The sequence below is a fragment of the Pelodiscus sinensis genome, chromosome 2, assembly GCF_052426305.1.
Source record: "Pelodiscus sinensis isolate ZL-2025 chromosome 2, ASM5242630v1, whole genome shotgun sequence".
Lineage (NCBI taxonomy): Eukaryota > Metazoa > Chordata > Testudines > Trionychidae > Pelodiscus > Pelodiscus sinensis.
Genome location: NC_143053.1, coordinates 213,990,092 through 214,013,037, shown reverse-complemented (window position 1 = coordinate 214,013,037; position 22,946 = coordinate 213,990,092). Strand labels below are relative to the sequence as shown.

Sequence of the window (22,946 nt, the reverse complement as noted above, 5' to 3'; positions counted from 1 at the left end):
TGACCCCAAAAAAGTCTTAATTGTTCCCATCCAGCTCAGGCAAAAGGGCTAATGTGGAAAGTGCTACGATGGGTTTCATTACTTGCAAGTGATAAGCCAGAGTAAACAAGTAGGCTGTGTCTAGACTACATGCCTCCGTAGACAGATAGCTACTGATCAGCTGTTTGTTGGCTCAGCGCGGCAGCCATGTAAATTTAAATGAAGCCGCGATTATTTTAATCGCGGCTTCATTTCCCTTTTTCGAATACACAAATCTACATGCCTCCGTCGACGGAGGCATGTAGTTTAGACGTACCCGTAGAGTCCTGGCTAGAACCTTGCTTATTATGAAGGCCTACAGGCCTACAGGCCTTGGACTTGGGTCTGTTGTTGGCTTTCATGTCCTGGTCACTGTCCCATGTCTTGCTAATCACCAGTGGGCTTAGTGGCTAATGGAAACCTGGCTGTAGTGAAGGCCCTGCTCACAGTGTCCTGATTGGAGGAGTGCCCAGTCCCACCCTTTGATCTGACTATGCTTTTTAAACTGAAAGGAGGCACAGGAAGTTGTCTGTGCAACTGAGCAAATTCCTGGCTGGCTGCTACATTAGACCCTGCCTTCTTCTTGCCTAACTCCTGAGCTGTCCTGATTTATCCCTAGTTCCTTCTTTCTTGATACTTAGCTCAACGCCTGACTTTGACTCAGTCTTAATCCTTGGCTTAATTTCTGAAGCTGATTCCTTCTCTCATGACTAGGGATGATTACCCAAGTTCTGGTTGTGACACTTACTGCTTTCCCTGAGAAATGATACCAGAGTTAAACACCTTTTAATTTAATTTTAATATATTTACACAGGAAAAAGCCTGACTAATGAAACTTAACTAATTCGGACTCCCTGATGATACTTCTTCACATTGGTCTCATAACCACGGCTGTCTGTGCTTGCTTTGACAGAACTCAGATTATGGTGACATCCAAGATAGGTATTTCAATGTCTGAAATGCTCCTTAAATAGAACAAACAGATCAGTATGACTTAGCGATAAAATTACCTTCTGGTTTACAAGATCTCCAGCATGCTACTGCACTACAGGGAACTGAAGGCACCCCTCCATACATAATATAAACAAATACAGTTGAGAATAAACACAAGTGAAAAATACACAGAAGGAGAGAGCATGGAAGAAAGAATTACTCGGGCTGCGACTGCCAAGATAGTGAAAAAAGCTTTTCTTGAAGCTCTAAAATCAAATGACTACAAAACACTGGAAGATCTTTTGATACAAAAACAAATAGATGTGGATACAGTGTTTGAAGTGGAAGATGAGAACCTGGTTTTGGCATCATACAAACAAGGTAAACGTAGAAACTGCTGCTGCTGCATTTGTAACCCTAAACAAACTGGTCTTAGTAACTTACTTTTGCAGTAGTAATTGTGTTTTATCCCTTCAAAATGTTACAACTTTAATTGATTAGGGAGATATAACCTACCTAACTAGTCAAAGGTATCTTGGCCTTATGCTACTTAGAATAGCCTTTGATGACTCCTAATATATTTACAAGGAGATTAAAACTAATGGGTTAATACCACTCTGTGGCCATGTAAGTCACCAGGAGCTAAAAACACTAGTGTGATACCAATGAATTGTGCATCCTTTTTCAGAAGCTCCTTACATCTGGTCTGGTGGGTTAGGTTGAGATGGGGGATGCCTGCCCCATCTTCAGAGCTGTAGGTTCAGGAAAGCCTGGAAAAGGGATTCCTTTGCTCTTTTCACTTGCAAAGAACCGTACAGCACAGCCAGAATGTGTAGATATACTGGTATATACCAATCAATTCCCTATACAGACCCAAGCAACCCACATGAAAAAGCTCACCCAGAAACCTATATTGTTTCACCCTTCCCATTTTCAGCTTCTAGTAAAAATACAATGTGTTCCTCTTAGATCAATCCCTGAGAAATGACCTGGGCTTTGAATGTTATTTGATGGGAGAAGATTTATTTTTCAAAAGTGAGATGCCTCAGTACATTGTCAAATCAGAATAAGTAATCTATTGGCACCTTGGGAAAACTGTCCAAACAAACACTTCAGCCAGAGAATCCTCATCACAGGATGAAAAAATAAACAAGTTCGTAGCTAGATACTGACCAATTTCCAACAAATGTATGTCTTAAAGCAATAAAGCACGTTTTATGTTCAGCTAGCATTACAACACCCCAATATTTACTTTCTACAAATGAAAGTAAGCAGCAGCAGTAATCTAAAAGAAAAGAGTAAAATAACCTTTTTCTGTTATTAAATTCAAATGGAAAAAAACTCCTTTAGTTCAATCTCTCAGCTAGCACCATAAACGACCTTTTCTATCTGTGTTTGAAGAAAGGCTAATAATCTCACCTTTGCTTATTTCCTGTGTATCTGGCACATGGTTTTTGCTTTCTGGTTTCAAAGAGACAATGCTGGTACACAATGTTTGTTTTATTTGAATGGGATCTTAACAATGATGAATATATTGTTCAGATCCCATCCAAGGAAATGAATATAACACCTTAAAAGATTGTCTCTTGTATTGCTGCCAGAGAAAAGGCTAAAGAAAGTCTGTGTGTTCCTAAAAAATGTAACCCACCTTATTTAAAATGTGTAAATCAAATGAAGATGGCCATAAATCTATTTCATTTGGAGAGGTCATTCCACTCTCATGAGGCACATGCACCTGTCACCCCAAATCATGACAATGTATTTAGTCTCTCTTTTTGGGTTTAGAACACTCCACAGACTAGGGAAAATCCTGTCATTGTTGAACAGCCCGAATAACTAGGTTTTGATAAAAGGAGATCTATGAGGGCAGAAAGAAACCATTCTCATGAAGGCCCTGACCCTACACCATTCAACTCAATGGGAGATTTCCCATTGACTTCAATGACTGTAGGGTAAGAACAGACTGATATTATATCCCCATGGCTGCTCTGTTTCCTCCCTTCAGGGGAATGGCTGGTGGATTCAGGTAGGACTAATCTGCTCTGCCCAAACTCCTTCACTTTTCTGATCCTGCACCACTCCTGGAAATAGCCCACGCACTGGAACACAAGCAGCCTCCAGGAAGTAAAATTGTAAAAATGGCATAGTGGTGTTTCATGCTTACACTCATCTATTTAACAAGAGTGTCCATTTCAAATTTGTACATTTAGAGTTTTCAAAGAAGAATTTTCTAGTTCCCAGCCCACAGGTTCGGTTTGGTATCTGAAAAATCAAAACTTGGCTCTGGACTCTGAATCTAGCTGGCTGACTTTGTGGTTGACGTATGAGTCAGGCAGCTTGCTATTCTGCAGCTAAATAAAGCTGTGCTACACTGACCATAGTAAAGCTTGTCTTTCTCAACAAAATAGATAGATACATCTCAGAAGTAGATGGGCACAGTATTTGGATGCTGCATTCACAGCTACTTTTATGACTATAGCATTTAAAGTAAAATCAAGTATTTTAGAGAGTTTTTTTGTAAACTACATTACCAAACAAAGCATATTCTAGATACATATTTGCCAATTTAATTATGAGAGCAAATTATACCCACTGTAAGAGGAAAAGAACATTACAAGTTATATACTATACTTTCCTATTTTTTTCTCTCTAATACAGTATATATACTTCATGCAACTATGTTTATATGACATTAAAGAATACATGCTAGGAAGTGCAGAAATTAAGGTTCCAATTAACTTGATCCCAATATACATCCTGAATATTTTGGGTATACATTTTATTCCATAGCAGTATTAAGCCTATAGATTTATCTGGAGTGTAGAATAGGAGAATGACTGTATGGGGTGTGGTGGGGCTGTCAGTGAGGAAGACACATAGAAAATTACATTTATGTGCAATGCAATCTTATATAGTGCATTTCCTGAATTTTAACTGAAAACTTTGTCTTAATGTATGATTTTATACTTGAAATATTGGTTAGGGAACAGAACACAAGGTCTTAACCCTGCTGTTCCTGCACCAGATTATTATTTCATTTTACTTTTATACGGATTATTTTAAAAAAATCTTAAAATAATCACTTTTGAGACTATGTGCAATCATCAAGAACCAGACATGTTTGGGTACAGTATGGGGATTCTGGAAGGAAACACTCTAAGCTCACTACAGACACTGCACTGTGTGGCGATGATAAAATAGTGGTGCTGTTGTGTGCTGCTAAGTACTGGCCAGTAGGTTTGGCCTATATGCCACCAGACATTGCTTCGTGAACCTCTCACTTAATTCTGGGCTGGCAAAAATGACATGACATTTGAGTTAGAGATGTAGTAGTGTAGTTGATTAACCAATAAGCAAAAGCTTATAGGTTAATGCTATAGATTGCACGCCAGTAAATTTTTTAGCAGGCTGGCCAGCGGCCCAGCTCAGTCCTGGATCACACTGGGTTCAGAATCTACCCCCGCTGAGGCTCTGCATTTAAAATGTATTAGGAGCCAGGGGACAGGCTGTGTGGCTCAGTTCGGCTTGTGCCGGGCCCAAGAGCTCAGCCCCTCCTCTGGACAGGGGCTGCTGGTTGCCATCCTGCGCTGATACAGAGGCAGCAGCACAGAGTGTCCAGGGGCTCCTCAGAAGTGGGGCCAGACTGCACTGGCTGCCGGCCCTGTCCCTGGGGACTATAGAATAGTTAACTAACCGATAAGAGTTCATGAGGTTAATCGACTATTCAATTAACCGATATTTAACATCCCTACTTTGAGTTAGCCCCATTCTAATTTTGAGGAAGAGCAGCTTTCTGAAAAAGGGGGAGGGTTTCTGAAAAACCCACGTCCTGACTACTTTCGGGGAGCTTTCAAAAGTGAGATCGGAAGAAGATATGCAAATTCCTGTGGAATTTGCATATCCTCTTTTGAAACTTCATCGTAGCCTAGAGAGAACCTTAGTGGCTATATATGTTAGCCACTAAGGGTAGGAATAAATGGTTAGTTTTCAGAATGGAGAGAGGTAGCTAGTGCTGTCCCCTAAGGGTTTGTACTGAGACCAATCCTATTCAACACATTCACAAATGATCTGGAGAAAGGGGGCAAACAGTGAGGTGGCAAAATTTGCAGATGATACCAAACTGCCCAAGATAGTTAAAAACAAAGCATACTGTGAAGAGCTTCAAAGGGATCTCACAAAACTAGATGATTGGGAAACAAGGTGGCAAATGAATTTTAATGTTGATAAATGCAAAGTAGTGCACATTGGAAAAAATAATCCCAGCTACACATAAAAAGTGATGGGAACTAATTTAACTATAACCACTCAAGAGAGATCTTGGAGTCATTGTAGATAGTTCTCTGAAAACATCCATTCAATGTGTAGTAGTTTGGGATGTTAGGGATGTTAAATATCGGTTAATTGAATAGTCGATTAACCTCATGAACTCTTATCGGTTAGTCAAAAAAGCAAACAATTTTAGGAATCATTAAAAAGGGGATAGAGAATAAGACAGAAAATATTTATTGCCTCTATATAAATCCATGGTATACTTATACCTTGAATACTGTATACAGTTGTGGTGACCTCATCTCAAAAAGATATATTGGCATAAAAAAAGTTCAGAAACAAAACCAACAAAAATGATTAGGGGTTTGAAATGCGTGCCATATGAAGAGAGAGAAACAAGTTTGGGATTTTTCCACTTAGAAAAGAGGAGTCTAAGGGGATATAGGTCTATAAAATCATGACCAGTATGGAGAAAGTGAATAAGAAAAAGTTATGTACTTGTTCCCATAAGAACTAGGGGTCACCAAATGAAATTAATAGGTAGCACATTTAAAATAAACAAAAGGAAGCACTTCCTCAGACAATGCAATGTCAGCCTGTGGAACTCCTTCCCAGAGGAGGTTGTGAATATCAGGACTTTAACAGGGTTCAGAAAAAGAACTAGATACATTCATAGAGGTTAGGTCTATCGATACTTATTAGCTAGGATGGGTAGGAATAGTGTCTGTACCCTCTGTTTGTCAGCGGCTGGAAAAGGATGACAATAGAAGGATCACTTGATGACTACCTGTTCTGTTCACTCCCTCTGGGGCATCTGGCATTGGCCACTGTTGGAAGGCAGGATACTGGTCTAGATGGACCTTTGGTCTGACCCAATATGGCTGTTCTTATGTTCTCTAGGGTGCCACAGGGCTACTCATTGCTTTTAAAAGTTACAGACAAACGCAGATACCCCTCTGAGAATTTTAGGCCTTTTTATTCAGTCTTGGAGGCTGCAGGGGAAAAAACCTACCCTCAGACTACAGCTATCTGCTCAAAAAAGTCAATCCATTCAGCCTGTATGCTGACAGTGCTTAATGACAGTAAGGTTATGACTCCAGAGCACTTTGCATACCCCAGACCCTAAGTGATTAAATTACATTCAAATAAATTAAAACTGAACACCAATACCATTCTACCTCTCTCCAATTGTTCTAGTTTAGTGGTTTATCAGAAAGATTTTTATTCAAGCCTGGTAACCTATCTTCACTTTTTAACAGGCTATTGGCTGCCTAGTTATAAGTTAAAATTATCTTGGGCAACTGGACTGCATATATCAGCCATGTATGGACATCTGGAGAGTCTCATGGTACTGTTAGATCACAAAGCTGCCATCAACTACAGGCCAAATGGGAAAGCTGCTATCCATGTGGCATGTGAGGTAGCAAACGTTGAGTGTCTCACGATCCTTTGTAACCACGGAGCGAAAATTAACTGCTTTTCACTGAGTGGCCATGCACCCTTGCACTTCTGTGCAACGAAGGCCTCTGTTCCCTGTGCCCAGCTGCTCATCTGGAGAGGTAAGTCAGACTATAACTTAGTCAAGGACTTCTGAGGTATCCCCAAGGTGTTACAGTTTCATGACAGTAGCAGGATTTTAACATTCTGTATTATTTCATCAAGACACAAATAATCATATTTCATGTTTTTATAACCTCTTTGTCCCCTAGTGCTTCGCTAATGGTGCGTATAGAGTCCCACTGAAACAAAGCCAACTCAGAGGAGGGCAGCAGTTCAGCTGCAGAACAGAGAACAGAAATTTCAGTCCAGGGCACCAGAGCATACCCTTCCTCATGCCAGAAGTGGTCTTTATGCCCACAGAGTAGGCAGGCCTCTGCAGTAAAAATAAATGCACACAGCTACAATGCGTGCTGGCATTTGTATATTTGATAGATAAACTGAAAGTATTTTTCATTTGAGTTCACCCACCCTAAAAGCCTTTGTCTTTGTCCTGAAGTTACAGGTGTGTGTGTGTGTTTACTTTATTTAAAAAACACGCACAAGCTATCTTTGAAAAGCATTATTAAGGTTGCTAAGCGTTATTAAGGTTCCTCAAAAGTAAGGAAATATCAGAATTAATGTTGCCTGAGCAACGTTATTCTGGTCGCTTTGTACATATGCATTATGATACAATCTATCATTACACAAAAAAAACAAAGAATAGTCTGGTAGCACTTTAAAGAATAACTAAACATGTAGATGGCATCGTGAGCTTTTCTGTGGGCAAAACGCACTTCTTCTGATGACTGGAGTATTAAAACTCCAGATCCAAGAATAAATAAGGGAAAGGTGACGGGAGGAGGGAAAAAAAGGAGAAAAAAGACAGCGAATAAATTGTTCAGCTGTGTCTACACTGGCAAGTTTTTCCGCAAAATCATCTGCTTTTGCGGAAAAACTTGCCAGCTGTCTACACTGGCCGCTTGAATTTCCACAAAAGCACTGACGATCTCATGTAAGATTGTCAGTGCTTTTGCGGGAATACTATGCTGCTCCCATTAGAGCAAAAGTCTTTTTCCGAAAAACTTTTGTGCAAAAGGGCCAGTGTAGACAGCAGAGATTTGTTTTTTGCAAAAAAGCCCCGATCACGAAAATGGCGATCAGGGCTTTATTGCTGAAAAGTGCGTCTAGATTGGCCATGGATGCTTTTCCGCAAAAAGTGCTTTTGCGGAAAAGTGTCCTGCCAATCTAGATGCGCTTTTCCGAAAATGCTTTTAACGGAAAACTTTTCCGTTAAAAGCATTTCCGGAAAATCATGCCAGTGTAGACGTAGCCTTCAAGTTATAAGAGGCTGATAAGAACAGTTAGCATCTCCATTGTTTGTTTGGTTCAGTCATTAGGTAGTGTGCCAGCCAGCAGATGTCTCTGTCCAACCAACCAAGCAATGGAGGTGCTAATTGTTCTTATCAGCCCCAAGTTAGTCTTTAAGGTGCTACTAGACTATTGGTTGTTTTTAAAGCTTTTCCAGTTACAGACTAACTCAGCTACCTCTCTGAAGCTTTTTATCATTTCACAATCACAGGTTCTCTGTCTCCTTAAGCAACTTTTTGGGCTTGAGTTTGAGACCCCGTGATGATAGTGTCTTTTGCAACAAATGACATTAGCGTACTGCCAACAACACTTCCTTCATTTCCCACCTCTGACGTATCCTCTAGAGCAGTGGTCCCCAACCGTTTGGGGTTGCCGGGCGCCAGGAGGCATGGCCGTTCGCCCGCCGGACGCCCGGAGGGGCGGGGCCCCCCCATAGCCGCATTCCGGGGCTAGCGCTCTCCCCTCAAGCGCCGCGCGCCCAGGGCCGGCGCTCTCCCCCCCCCCCAAGCGCCGTGCACCCGGGGCCGGCGCTGGCGCTCTCTCTCCCCTCCCCTCCCCCAAGCGCCGCGCGCCCGGGGCCGGCGCTAGCGCTTTCTCCCCCCCCCCATGCGCCGCGGGGGGTGAATCTGTGGCGCCCCCGGGGCCGGCGCTCACAGTGCGCCACGCGCCCGGGGCGGCTCCGGCACCACGTATGCGCCACGTGCCCGGGGCCAGGCCAGCCCTGAGCACTTGGCGGGCGCCGAGAAATGCCCCCGCGGGCGCCATGGCGCCCGCGGGCACCGTGTTGGGGACCACGGCTCTAGAGAAAGCCGATCCTGTGCACTGAATGTAGCAGGGATCCTGTTAACAAAAAGTGATAATGCAATTCAAGTCTGTATTATAATGCATATACACAGACAATCTGAACTCTGCCATTTCCTAATTGGCTATGCCCACAAAAGCTCATGATAGTATCTATATTTTGGTTAGTTTCTCAAGTGAAACAGGATCATTAATTGTTTTTCAAGTTTTTCTAACTTTTGCGTGTTTGACATTGCAACTTTAAAAATGGATTTAATGTAGTTTTATGTGTGTAAAGTTATTTTTTTAAAGCAACTGGAAAGAACAAATATGACATCATACTGACACCTACATGGGGTTATTAGCAGGGCTGAAACCTTTAGATCCCTTACGTAGAACTCTGCACTTGGGTTAACAAAGTACGGAGAGCAGTAGTAGGTTGTTATCTTTCTTGTGGACCAGCACTAAAGGGAAACGAGACACCTTGCCAAAGAGTTTCACAGATATTTTCTGCCAGCAGAGACATTGAGATTTAGGTTTTTGTTCCAGGCTCTGGAGGCGAGAATGCTCTACAGGCTAACACAGGCTGTTATAACCAGGGCTCGCCGAACCGCAGCGAGCTCCACTCACCAGCTGCGCTGTCCAGCGATCTGCACATGTGCAGATGGTTCTGCGCATGCACAGATCACCCGAACTTGGCTCTTCCGGGTTGCAATCTACTCACCATGGGCGAGTAGATTGCATTATTTGTCGAGCCCTGGTTATAATCATTCCCCCAAACGTGGTCCTTTCTACACTTTCCTCTCCAAACTATTTCTATCCCAGTCCTGTCTCATCCTGAAAAGCATGGGAATGCTACAGCTGCTACAATAAAAGGTCGGTGTGTTTTTTTTAACATGGGCCAAGCCACATATTTTCCCCTGGCTTTGTACTCAGAAATAACTAAACCCTCAGGCTGAAATTTTCCAAAAAACATTCCGCTTGAGACAAACACTCAGCATGGGAAATTTCAGCCCAAATGCTTAATGTGTGGCAAAGTTACAAGCAACTGAAAACAGGGTCTCATCATGAAAAGAATAGTGTAATCTGAACATCAGGCAGTGCTATCAGTCCCACCTACAAGCAGAATCATGGCAAATGCAAGCTCTTTGGTTTCATTTGCTACATATACCATTACTGCAGACCTTGCCTTACACTGACTTCTCAGAGCCAGCGTATGCCTTCTGGGCAAAGCAATTATGATCCCAAATAAATTACCGCACCACTTTCCTTCAGCCGGAAGATACCTATTATATTGTTTAGTAGAAAAGAAAATGAATGCCACCAACTTCATTCTGCCTGAAGCGAACAACCCTCACTGTAGGCGTTAGATTCACTACCACAGGAAAGCATAAAAAGTCAAATGTGCTCTTGCAGATGCAGTGTAAGATTCATGTAAATGGAAGTATGTGGTATAAAGGCTTTCTCCTCCCATTTATCACTAACATCATAATACCTTAGAATTACAGACCCACCTTTCTTCCCAAAGCACTTTAGAAATGAAAACTCCTTTGCAAACTTAATATCGGGATCCCACACACAATGGAACCACCTCTGCAGTGAAACATGGCAGCTGATTAACAGTTATGGCAACAGTACATCTTCAGCTAACATGCCTGTACTAAAGGCTCACAGATGTGCCTCTCATTCCTGCTCTGCCCAGATTCACAACTCCAGTTGTGTGTCTGATTTCTCTGACTGCCTGTCCCAACAACTCAAGCTCAGTGTGACTAAAATGAAGCTCTTGTTTTTCTTTGTTTCCCCTTCTCTGTTCATGTTAGAAAACCTTCATCCTGCACCTCAGCCTGATGAGCCAGACCCCTTTTTTCACACTACTTTTTCCTTCTCACCCATTCTTCATGCTGGCACAAAATCTTGCCTGGGCTAGTGAGGGTGGAAAATTAGAGGAATCAGCTCACCATAGACAGCCATGTAGGGGATCCATAGGATTAAGACTAAGGGAAGCATGTTATGATGCCTATTCTGTGCTACGGATTCTGCTGAGTTTGATTCTCCTCCATTCTAGAAAATGGAATCTGTCAGCTTATTTTATAAACAGAGTTTAATTTTGCTTCTGCAGGGGCTTGCAGTTATTGAGGGCCAATTGTTTGAAGCCAGGATGGAGTGAGACGGTCAGAGACTCAGTCACAGTAATCAGGAAAGAAATCTCCTGCCTCCTTTGAGTTTTGGTAGAAATAACACAGACATTACTCACCTTTCTTTTCCTTTGAGAAAAGAAGAAACAAGAAACTGATTGCCCAGTAGATGGTGCTGTTGTTTCAGCAGGAAATTTAATTTAGCATCAAATGCAGCAGTTTTATTAATCCTACTAGCAGATTTTCCCAGTGTTGCCTGGGTCCTTCAGGGCAGGGGGCTGGCGGTGTGTGTGTGTGGGAGGGAGGGGGGGAGGTGAAGGAGTCAGGGCAGGGGTTTGGGGATGTGTTGAGAGGGAATGCAGGAGGCTGGGGGCATTTTCTCTCCTCCCAGCCTCCCTCCCCACTCTGGCTACCAGGGATGTTTTCTTTTCTCCCACCAGCTTCCCAGCTACCAGGAGTGTTTTTTCTCTCTCAGCTTCCCCGGCCATTGGGGGCAGAGGAAGAAGAATTTGGGGAAGGGGCGCTATTTACCCGTGTGCTGGCAGGCAAGATGGCGGAACTCTACTTGCCAGTCCCTTAGTGGTATGGCTGCCCCCAGTGATCACTCTCATATTCCGTCCCTCTGAACAGCAGCCCCTCCCTTTTTCCCTTTCTATGTTATGGAAAATAGTCTTTTTCCCAGGGCTTCCGGTTGTCCTGGCATAACCAAGCCTTGACCTTGTTTTCAGTTAGGCTTAAAGGAAGCAGCATACCAAATTTGGTTACCTTCGCTCTTACTTGGGTTGCCAGATGGTTTAACCCAAATTACCAAACACTCCCCTCCTTCCCCCAAAAAAACAGGGAAAATATTCTGTTGAGAAAAAAAGGGGGAGACCAGAGATGTTGAAAAAAAAATTAAATTAAAAAAAAAAACCCAGCATGGCCCCTTTAAGAACTGCCTTTGAGGCTTTTTGGCCCTAACAGGCTGCCGGCAGCCATCCACCATTTGTCTTCCTTCTCCCGTCCAGACAGCTCCCCTGCCAAAACAGATAAACACTCAGGATTTTTGCCTCATGGCTGGGAAAAAAATCATAAAATACAGACAGTTTAGGTATCCGGTATTTTCTGATTTATTTTACCAGACAGGAGGTGAGAATACTGGACTGTCTGGGTCAATACCAGACACCTGGTAACCCTAGCTCTTACTGTTTAGGAGGGGTTCTTGAACAGACTCACAGACAGACACAGACACATTACATAAGAACATATGTGATCTCTCTCCTGCCCTCCATCTCCATCCTCTGACAAACAGAGGCTAATGACACCATTCCTTATCCATACTGGCTAATATCCATTTATGGACTTAACCTCCATGAATTTATCTATTTCTCTTTTAAACCCTGTTATAGTCCTAGCCTTCACAACCTCCTCAGGCAAGGAGTTCCACAGATTGACAATGCGCTGTGTGAAGAAGAACTTCCTTTTATTTGTTTTAAACCTACTTCCCATTAGTTTCATTTGGTGGCCCCTTGTATATATATATGTTGCCTCAAGTGGAGCTACACTGATTTACACTACTTAAAGGTGTGACTCAACATGCTTTTCCTTCTTGACTCCCTAGAAATGAGATGTCTGCAGCAACCAGTGTCAGGTATGTTGATTTGTGCTGGGCTTTCTATTGGCATTAGAAGTCAAAAGTATCCCCTTTTCTTTGCTGCCCAATCTATGCTAGAAAGAATTTCAAGCACATATTTGGAAGTGAAATTGAATAAACCCAAAAGGTAGAACTAGGGCTATGCTGGGAAGCTTCAGTCTTGATCCAAATACGAACTATTTCATGCTCACGGGCTTTTAGCTCTACAGTGGAATACAGGAAACTTGGAGGCCATTGCCATGGACCCTGGCTGTCCCCCCAGGGAACATGAAACTTTCCACACAACTTGGCAGCAATGTTCCTTTACTCTTTTCTACCCATGTTCAGATTTTTTCCATCAATGTGCAGAATAAATTTGTGTGTGCACTGAGACATGTGCAAACATGCACCACCAGTAGAAACAAAAACCTAGCTGTGGGCACTCTGATAATCAGTTGGGAGGCATTTTAATCTCTCTTGAGCAGCCACACAAACATGCAGTTTGCAAAGAACACTGCTTCCCAGTCTCTTGGAAAGGTTGGCTGCAAAGGGCACTACTGGCTGTGCTCCCTTTTCTGTACCCACCCTATATTCCACTTCAGGGAAAATTATGAGTTACCAGAGACTCTGCTAGGGGTAATTTCCTACAGATTTTTGGAAATCAACATGGCCTTGATTGGGGGGAGGAACCTTTTTGGGGTTGGGGGCTGCTGACCCACAGAAAAATCTGTCAGTGGCTGCACACAAGTGAGAAGCAAAGTGAGAAGCCCCTGACTGAGGAGAAAGACACTCCCCACATTCCCATTGCACACCAGAGCCTGCAGGGTCCAGGCTAGTAAATTTTATGTGCTCCAGCCCTGTGGGTGGGTAGTTAGGGAGCCAGCATGGGCTCTCCAATGGTGAGCCTTGGGGGGCTGGATCCAGAGAAGCCAAGGGCTGCATCTGACCCCTAGGCCTGAGGTTTCTCACCCTCCCCTGAGGTTCTTGAGTAGATCTGGTCAGGAACTTTTCTACCCAACCAAAACTTTTGGGGAAATGTACCAGCTTCAACTAAACTTTTGTTGGGCAAGTTTCTTAAATTCAGGATGGAATTTCTGGGCAGAGGAGGAAGTAAGAGATCCCAGAATAACAAATAGCCTGATGATGTAGGACAGTGGTCACCAACCAGTAGATCAGGATCTCCCAGTAGATCTTGTAGCCTCTGACAGGTGATCCTGACTGGTTTGGTCAGGAAGCTATCAAGTGTTGGCACTTCAGTTACCCCTCTAACCACTGGATGCTGCTTCTGCCCCCTGCCTTGGAACTGGCCCTCCTGGAGCCTCCTGCTTGCTGTGCAGTTGTGGGAGGGAGAAGAGGGGGGCACTAATGTCAGGGTGTCCCTCCTCCCCCCACTCGTGTACCCCATCTCCACATAGGATTGGAGGGAGGTTGGCAATGCAAATCTCTGTCACTCTCACACACTGTAGCTACGTCTAGACTGGCATGATTTTCCGCAAATGCCTTTAACGGAAAAGTTTTCCGTGTTAAGCATTTGCGGAAAAGAGCGTCTAGATTGGCATGGACGCTTTTCCGCAAAAGCACTTTTTGCAGAAAAGCGTCCGTGCCAATCTAGATGCGCTTTTCCTCCAAAAAAGCCCCGATCGCCATTTTCGTGATCGGGGCTTTTTTGCAGAAAACAAATCGGAGCTGTCTACACTGGCCCTTTTGCGCAAAAGCTTTGCACAAAAGGGACTTTTGCCTGAATAGGAGCAGAATAGTATTTCCACAAGAAGCACTGATTTCTTACGGTAGGAAGTCAGTGCTTTTGCGCAAATTCAAGCGGCCAGTGTAGACAGCTGGCAAGTTTTTCCGGAAAAGCGGCTGATTTTCTGGAAAAACTGGCCAGTCTAGACACAGCCACACTGTCCTTCACTCTCATCTCCTGACCCAACACATACGTGGGTTGTTGTTGTTCTTTTACTGCTTGCAAAGTGGGTAATTTTTGGTTTTCGACTGGTCTGTGCACTTCATAATTTCATTTCTCTCTTACACTTAAATGTAATTCATTGAGTAGCGAGTTCTAAAATGCCTAACCTGTCATGGCTGGAAGAATTATCCCTGTGGTAATTGCTGTTCCTGGAAGTGGCTGGCATGTCCCTGCAGCCCCTAACAGAGGCAGAGCAGAGGATCTCCACATGCTGTCCTTGCCTGCAGACACCACTCCTGCAGCTCTCATTGATCAGTAATGCGGAACTGTGCCCAGTAGAAGCTGTGGGCCCAGTGCCTGTAGATGAGGGGCAGCACATGGAGCCATGGAGCACTGCTGAACATGCCAGCTGCTTTCAGGAACTGTGCAGGGCCAGGCAGGGGGAAGCCTGCCTTAACCCCACTGCTCCACCACCCAGGAACTGTCTTAATTACATGGTGCCCAGCCAGAGCCTGCATACTAAATCCCTGTCCCAGCCCTGAACCTCCTCCTGCTCCCAGCCTCTTGTCCCAGACATGAATCCCCCTGCACCCAAACTCCTTCCCAGAGCTTGCATCCTGAAACCTTTCCTGAACCCCAATACCACACCCTGGGCTAAGCCCTGAGCTCCTCCCACACTCCAAACCCCTTGGCCCAAGACCAGAGCCTGCACCCCAATTCCCTACCCCAGCCTGATGAAAGTGGATGAGGTTCAGGAAGGAAGGGGGAGAGAGTGAGCAGGGTGAGGTCTTGGAGAAGGGGTAGAGCAGGGGGCAGGGCCTCTGAAAAGGGGTGGAAAAGAAGCGGGGCAAAGGTATTTGGGTTTGAGGTAGCTCTTACACTGCACTTAAATTGAAAAGCTGATCTTGTGGTTAAAAAGTTTGGAGATCACTAATTTAGGATATAGAAAACCACATTCAAGACCCTGCTTTCCCTGACTCAGACCAGATTTTGAATCTGAATCTCATGTAGCCCAGGTGGCTGCCATAAATAATGGATCATTGGTTATTGTGGGACAGATGTCTCCCAACCTCTCTTTTTGGAGCTGGTCTTTGTATAAACAGTTAAATATTCATTGAACAGAAAAACAGAGTGCTGGTAGCCCCGTCATTGGGTCACTCATCTTGGATGTGGGTGATCAAGTCACAGTGTCTGCCTGATCCCCCTTACCACCAAGGTGAGTGCCCTAGCCATCCTTATTAGCTATTCCTCAGAGGTGTTCTATGCTTGCTCGCTCTCTCTCATCTCTGGTTTTTTTTGGGGTTTTTTTAAAGAAAAACCGTGAAAGGTTGTGGTTTTGTCCCAATAAGGAAATGGAGAATGTATGTAATCTCCAAAAATTTCAGAGGATACAAGAACTATTTCTCACCTAACTCTGCTTCATAACCATCCTCTCCCTCCTGTACTTTCACAGTTGCAGTTGGCATAGATCGGACGGGCTGCCCTGGTGTCTGAGGTCATTTTAGTCTATTCCAATCCTATGGCTGGAGCCACCAGATTGCAATGTCATTTAGTAGTATGATTTTTTTTATCGTACTTGTAGTGACCAGTCTTTGAAGAAATACTGTATTGTTGTTAGTTGTGCTTTGAAATTTCTTTTGGGGAGACCTGTGGCAAGAAGGCAGCTTGTTCTGTGCTTTCATTCTTCTAAGAGGAGTCAATTCTTGGAGCCAGGGTTGCTCTCTGAGAACTGGGCAAGGTTCTTATGCTTAAGTTCCTGAAAGGGGAGCTTGCCTGCATACTGTTTGTGACCATCTCTGTTCAAGAACGTATGTAGACAGTGTATAATGAACAAGCTGCACTAAGAATATACCCAGATTCTGATTTCTCTTGCAATGGGAAGCCAATCTTCAAGGTCTATGCAACTTGACTGAGAGGTCACATCATAGAATCATAGGACTGGAGGGACTCTCAAGAGGTCATCTAGTCCAGTTTCCTGCACTCATGGCAGATCTAAGAATTATATAGGCCAACCCTGGCAAGTGTTTGTCTAATTACTCTTAAAAATCTCCAGTGATGGAGATTTCACAACCTCCATATGCAGTTTATTCCAGTGCTTAACCATCTTGACAGGTGGAAAAGTTTTTCCTAATGTCCTATCATGTTCTGATCCTGTACCAGTTAACATGGTATTTGAGCAGGAGAGCCACCGTTCTCTTGACACATTTTTCTCCTTCCTATAGTGTGCTGTGGAGATCAGGTGGCCCTTTGGGAGGAACGTCTGAGCCAGACAGGCAAGCAAGATGATATGTGTGCTATAAATACTTTGAGAGACACCCCAAATGAGATGTATGCATATCTAGAAAGCAAGAGATGTTGAGGTTTGCTTTTTTGATTGGTGACCTTATAAAACCTTAGGTAGAGATGAATGCATAGAAAGAGGAGACTAAGAGGTGAAGAAAGAAGATAAAATAAGTGACACATAGGTTACAGAACAGGGCCATCATGTGAAGCATCTTTGTGAAACTGGCTTAGAAAGTCAACGTGTGTTTTAGCAATTGTCTTCCTTGATTCTTCTTAACAGGAGCAAATGTGAACATCAAAACAAATAATCAGGATAAAGAGACTCCCCTGCACACAGTGGCACGTTTTGGCATCCCTGAACTGGTGGCATTTTATATGGACCAAGGAGCAGATGTTGATGCTGTCAATAACCACATGGAAACTCCACTGGCCTGTGCAGTTTACTGGGCCCTTCGGTTTAAAGAGCAGGAGTATAGTACAGATCACCACCTAATCTGTAGGATGCTGTTAGACTATAAAGCTGAAGTTAATTCTCGTGATGAAGATTTCAAATCGCCACTCCACAAGGCTGCCTGGAACTGTGACCATGTACTGATGCACCTGTTGCTCGAGGCTGGGGCTGAAGCAAACCTGATGGACATCAACGGCTGTGCCCCCATACAATATGTTCTGAAAGTGACATCTGTGAGGCCAGCTGCCCAGCCTGAAATCTGCTACCAACTTTTACTGAATCATGGAGCAGCTAGAATATATCCTCCACAGTTCCACAAGGTGAAGGCTGTATATGGTGCAATGGTTGGGCTTCATTTACACAACACAGATATGTGGCTTTTTCTGGCGCTTTTGCAGACAAAATACTTACAGTTCCCAGGAGCAATAGCACTTGCTGTGGCAAAGCTTTTGTTATGGGCAGGGAGAGGGTTCAGCACCCGTGAATGATGAAAGCTTTGTTGCTGGATTGCCAGTGTAGACAAAGCATTAGAGTGAAGAGATGATATTTTGATCTGGATTAGCATAGGGGCCTGATCCAAATTTCATATTTGAGTTCAAATAAGATTAGGGTTTGAATCTGGATTTGATGTGCCAAAACCTTGTGATCTGTTCGTATGAGACTGTTGCCCAAAAAGACAAAAATCTTGCAAGATCAGATGTTTTCATGAGATTTGCACCTTCTCATTCCTCCAAGAGAGCAGAAATAGATGCTAGATATAGACCCTTATTTGGATTTGGAGACAACTAGGAACTGTAAGTGTTGATTCTAAGGATCCAGATCTAACCCACTTTCCTCATTTCAGATATACTGATATGCCTTGGTCTAACTAACCCAACTTATTGGGCTCAGGATAGGGGGAACCAGGCAATATTTAATAGTTTGTGATATATAAAGGAGGCTAGACAGTGTGATCTACCACTCCCTTCTCACCTTGAAATCTATACATTTATGATGAATCACTTATCCCTGAAATTCGAAGGTATCACATTTGAGTTTTAGTCCTATGATAATATGCCGTATAAATGGGTAAAGTCAAATAGAGGTAACTACTGGGAGATAGTGGGAAGGAAGATCAAACTATTTGCAAGACTCCCGCCAGAGAATTTCTAAAGGTCTGCAAATTCAAGGCCCTCATCAAGATGTGATATATAGATGTAGTTATCATTACTCCAAATGAGGAGAGAGCTTTCTGTACTGAGTGTGGAATACAGTATGAATCTGTCTATGCTAGCACCCACCCTGTTTGAGGAAGTCCCTATGTCAAGACCATCTTGTTTTCATAGTACAGACTGGTCCTTCCCTTGAGAGAGTATTGCCTAGAACTTACTGGCCTCCTGTGTTTTATTTTTGTCTCTGCCACTGACCACTTGTGTGATGGAGTGTCAAGTCTCCATGCCATCATTTAGCCATCTGTAAAATATGTAATGTGATATTTTATCTCATAATGGTGTTCTGAGACGTACATGATAAATGCCTCCACAAGTCTTTGCTGAAAGGTAAGCACACAATAAATGCAAAGTTGCATGAATATGAGCAAGGGCAGTATTTGGTCCACTCTCAATTAACAAACCATATTAGAGTCAAAACAGTGCCCAGGGCTCTTCCATGCTTTTAAAGCTAGCTAGCTAGCTACCTTCCTTCCTACTTTTGTTTGTATTCAGGGACCTCTGCCTGAGGTGTGCATGAAACTCCTGGGTGTGTCTAGACTACATGCCTCCTTCGACGGAGGCATGTAGATTAGCCAGATCGGAAGAGGGAAATGAAGCCGCGATTAAAATAATCGCGGCTTCATTTAAATTTAAATGGCTGCCCCGATCTGCCGATCAGCTGTTTGTCGGCAGATCGGGGGAGTCTGGACGCGATGCCCCGACAAAGAAGCCTTTCTTCATCGACACAGGTAAACCTGGTTTCACGAGGCTTACCTGTGTCGATGAAGAAAGGCTTCTTTGTCGGGGCATCGCGTCCAGACTCCCCCGATCTGCTGACAAACAGCTGATCGGCAGATCGGGGCAGCCATTTAAATTTAAATGAAGCCGCGATTATTTTAATCGCGGCTTCATTTCCCTCTTCCGATCTGGCTAATCTACATGCCTCCGTCGAAGGAGGCATGTAGTCTAGACACACCCCCTGTGATTAACATTGGTCAAAGTTATGCCCTGTGTGGGGGAAGGACAGTGGGAGAATTGTTAGTACATGTGTGACTGACAGCCTTGAGAAACCAGGGAGAAGGTTGCTTCTATTCATGAAGATACACATATGTGGCCTAATGGATAAGGCAGTGTGGTAAGAACTGTGAGAACTCTTTCCTGTTCCTGACTGTGGCACTGATCTGCTATCTGGCCTGAGACAAGCAATTCATCTCTTTTCCCTCTCCCATCCTTGGTCTGTCCATTTAGATTGTAAACAGCCATCTTTTCATGCAGCTGGTAGGTGCTATTGAAATTTAAAGACCTATGTCTGCTTCCCTCCTGCAGGTGCTGCAGGCCTGTCATTCCCACCCAAAAGCCATTGAGGTTGTCATTAATTCATACGAACATGTCAAGTCAACATCAAAGTGGAGAGCAGCTATACCTGATGACGTCTTTGAGGTAAGCTTTTGATGAACTTCCACTTATGTCTGCAGTGTTTGCCTCCCTAACATTTCCACGCAGGCACAGAAAAGTGATTGTAATTACAGATAATGCTTTTGAAAGCCTAACTCAAGAGGAAAGAACAAGTGCTATAAAATGTCTTGCACACAGAAACAGGACATGGAGAATGTAGTGCAGGTTATAAGCAGCAGCACTGAGAATTTCACAGCAATGTGGAATATTCAGGATATCTGAGGGAGCACACAGCAGGATAAACAGAGATATTTGACACTTTTTAATGTGAAAAGTTTCCCCACAGAAAAATATTGTATAGTCAACAATGATTTTTTTTCTTGTCAGAAAATACAAGTTCTGAACACAAAACATTGATTTTTCTAGAAAAATGTATTTAAAAATCCATTTTCATTTCAAACCAGCATTTTTTAAATGAATGACAAGTTTTGTTTTGTTTGGTCTTAAAAAGTCATTACGTTTCTGTTTTCAGTTTAAGGACAATGATTGCCCACATCAACATATCACTTTGAAATGATGAATTTTCAGTTTTGACATTTCCGAGACAGAACTCTTCAGAATTTTCATTCTATTAATTCTTTTTCTTTTTATATTTTACCTTTCCATTTGAATTTTTGGAACAGAAAATAATTTCAAAATGTCAACATTTCCTGTGGGATGGAAATTCCATTTTTGGAACTGTTCCAATTCTCTCAATGCCACTCACACTGGGGCCCTCTGCCTTCCCCAGCTCCTCAGCACTGTGCAGAGTGCACCGCCTAGGGGTCTGTAGCACCCCACAGGGCTCTGCCCAGTGCTCTTTGAATCCTTGGGTCCTAGGGCAGTTGCCCTCTTTGCCTTCCCTGTCAGTGGGCCTGAGCTGGAATCATATCCCCATCACAGATGCCACTGCTCCATAGTTTGATTATGTCATTGCTGCAAAATATATCATTGATATATGAGATGGGTATTATAAACATTTTTCTCCAGATTTTTCCAGCTGTCTGGGAGAGCTGGATTTCTGAAAAATACATTTGTTTTGTCTTTGCAGCGGCACAGAGATTTCTATGATTCTCTCTTCATCATGTGCAGTAATTCACCACGGTCTCTCCTGCATTTATCAAGATGTGCTATTAGACAAGTATTGTACAAAAGGTGCCACAAAGGAGTCCCTTCACTTTCCATTCCACCTCTATTGAAGAAGTACTTGCTGTTAGAACCAGAAGGAATAATTTATTAAGACTTACCAGAGAAGATTTGGAGTTCTGATTGTACCTGAAATCTCTGGGTCTGAACACATGTGGAGGAAATTACCATCATAGAGTTTCACTAGGAAAAGTTGAAGTTCTTGGCAAAATTCTAATGCAAAGGATCTGGTTTCATAATTAGCCAATGCAGAACTGCTTTCTCCATTTTATACACTGATCTTTTGTTCAGTTTAGTTTTAAATTAACTGAACCAAGTGTGACTTCCACCATTTCACTTTGATAACTATTCCATTAGATATCACTGTTGAGTATTTGTTCCAGATATCCAACACTAACTGCCCTTGATATTGTTTCAATTTGATTTTCTTCAGCCATCATCTTGTGAAGAAGAAAACAGGACAGTATCAGATATGTGTCTAAGAGTCAGCTACATCTTTTCCCAGAAAAAAAAAATCAAAGAGCTTTGAATGAGGCCCATAGACTGAATTACTGTATTTTAAGAGGTTTTCCTATGGATTACCTGGAATCAGATGGTAGTTGATTGTATGTTCTATTGCATCTGTAAGCAGGGTCTGAATTGATGCTTCCATTATAGCCAACTGGAATGGGAAAGATATCCTGAGTGTATTTATGTAAATACAGTTCACTCAGTTTGCTTTGGTCTGCTAGATATTCAATTGTTACAATGGTGTTTTGCCCATTATACCCAATCTGGCTGTTGTGGGGGTCACAAACTTTGTTAACATTAAATGCAGAAATTGTGAGATGATCTCACAATTGTGAGGTGATCTCAATTCAGATGATCACCAATGCTTGCAGTTATTGTAGGAATGCAGAAAAGTCAGACTGTGTTTAACTCAGTTCAAAAGGTGAGAGACTGTCAGTGTAAAGAACCTTGGATGTACAAGGGCCCTTCTGCCAAAGCTCTGTGAAGTTAACCAGGTGGAGAGCAGGACTCTGAATCAGCAGATTGCATGCCCTCTAGGCTATAAGACTGTTCAACCTGTTTTTCTCTCTTCCCCTCCCCATTCTAATGATAGCACTAGAACAGACTCCATAAGGAATCTCTTTTATTATTTTGAATATATTGCAGTAGATGCTGGCATTTTTGGGTGTGGGTGTGGGTGTGTCTAGATTTTGCTTTGGACCAAGAGCTGAAATCACCGAGAGCTAAAATCACTAGATTTGGCTCAGAGCCAAATCCACCACAAAGTTGGCAGGTGGCTGGTGGGAGTGGGCGGCAGGAGCAGCAGGCAGCCAACAGGAGCAATGAGCAGATGGCTTTGCCCCATGCTCAACAAGGGGAGACTTCATGATGATGTACCTATAAACTCTGGGTCTGCACTGACTGGACAGAGCCATGAGTGGGGTGTTTGAAGTAGAGGGAAGGCAAACTATATGGCTACGTCTAGACTGGCATGATTTTCCGCAAATGCTTTTAATGGAAAAGTTTTCTGTTAAAAGCATTTGCGGAAAAGAGTGTCTAGATTGGCACGGACGCTTTTCCGCAAAAGCACTTTTTGCGGACAAGTGTCCGTGCCAATCTAGACGCACTTTTCCACAAAAATGCCCCGATCGCCATTTTCGCGATTGGAGCTTTTTTGTTCAAAACAAATATGAGCTGTCTACACTGGCCCTTTTGCGCAAAAGCTTTGTGCAAAAGAACTTTTGCTCGAACGGGAGCAGCATAGTATTTCCGCAAGAAGCATTGATTTCAGACAATAGAAAGTCAGTGTTCTTGCAGAAATTCAAGCAGCCAGTGTAGAGAGCTGGCAAGTTTTTCCGCAAAAGCAAGTGCTTTTGCGGAAAAACTTGCCAGTCTAGACACAGCCTATGAGTTGAGGGTTGGACTAAAGATCTTGAAGGAAAGGACTCCATCT

At 43.2% G+C, this 22,946-nt stretch overlaps 1 protein-coding gene across 1 annotated transcript; it reads left to right on the top strand.

The window, feature by feature from the left end:
• Window positions 1-1,029: 1,029 nt before the first annotated feature.
• ASB4 (ankyrin repeat and SOCS box containing 4) lies at window positions 1,030-22,486 on the top strand. Its single transcript, XM_006114534.4, has 5 exons — window positions 1,030-1,332; window positions 6,480-6,779; window positions 17,064-17,554; window positions 19,751-19,864; window positions 20,910-22,486. The coding sequence occupies exons 1-5, from the start codon at window positions 1,155-1,157 to the stop codon at window positions 21,096-21,098; spliced, it is 1,272 nt and encodes a 423-aa protein (XP_006114596.2). The 5' UTR covers window positions 1,030-1,154; the 3' UTR covers window positions 21,099-22,486.
• Window positions 22,487-22,946: the final 460 nt, after the last annotated feature.

Coding starts and splice junctions, on each gene's coding strand:
- ASB4 (XM_006114534.4), top strand. CDS start 1,155: ATGGAAGAAAGAATTACTCGGGCTGCGACTGCCAAGATAGTGAAAAAA. Junction 1,333..6,479: donor TTTGGCATCATACAAACAAG/GTAAACGTAGAA, acceptor ACTTTTTAACAG/GCTATTGGCTGCCTAGTTAT. Junction 6,780..17,063: donor CCAGCTGCTCATCTGGAGAG/GTAAGTCAGACT, acceptor TCTTCTTAACAG/GAGCAAATGTGAACATCAAA.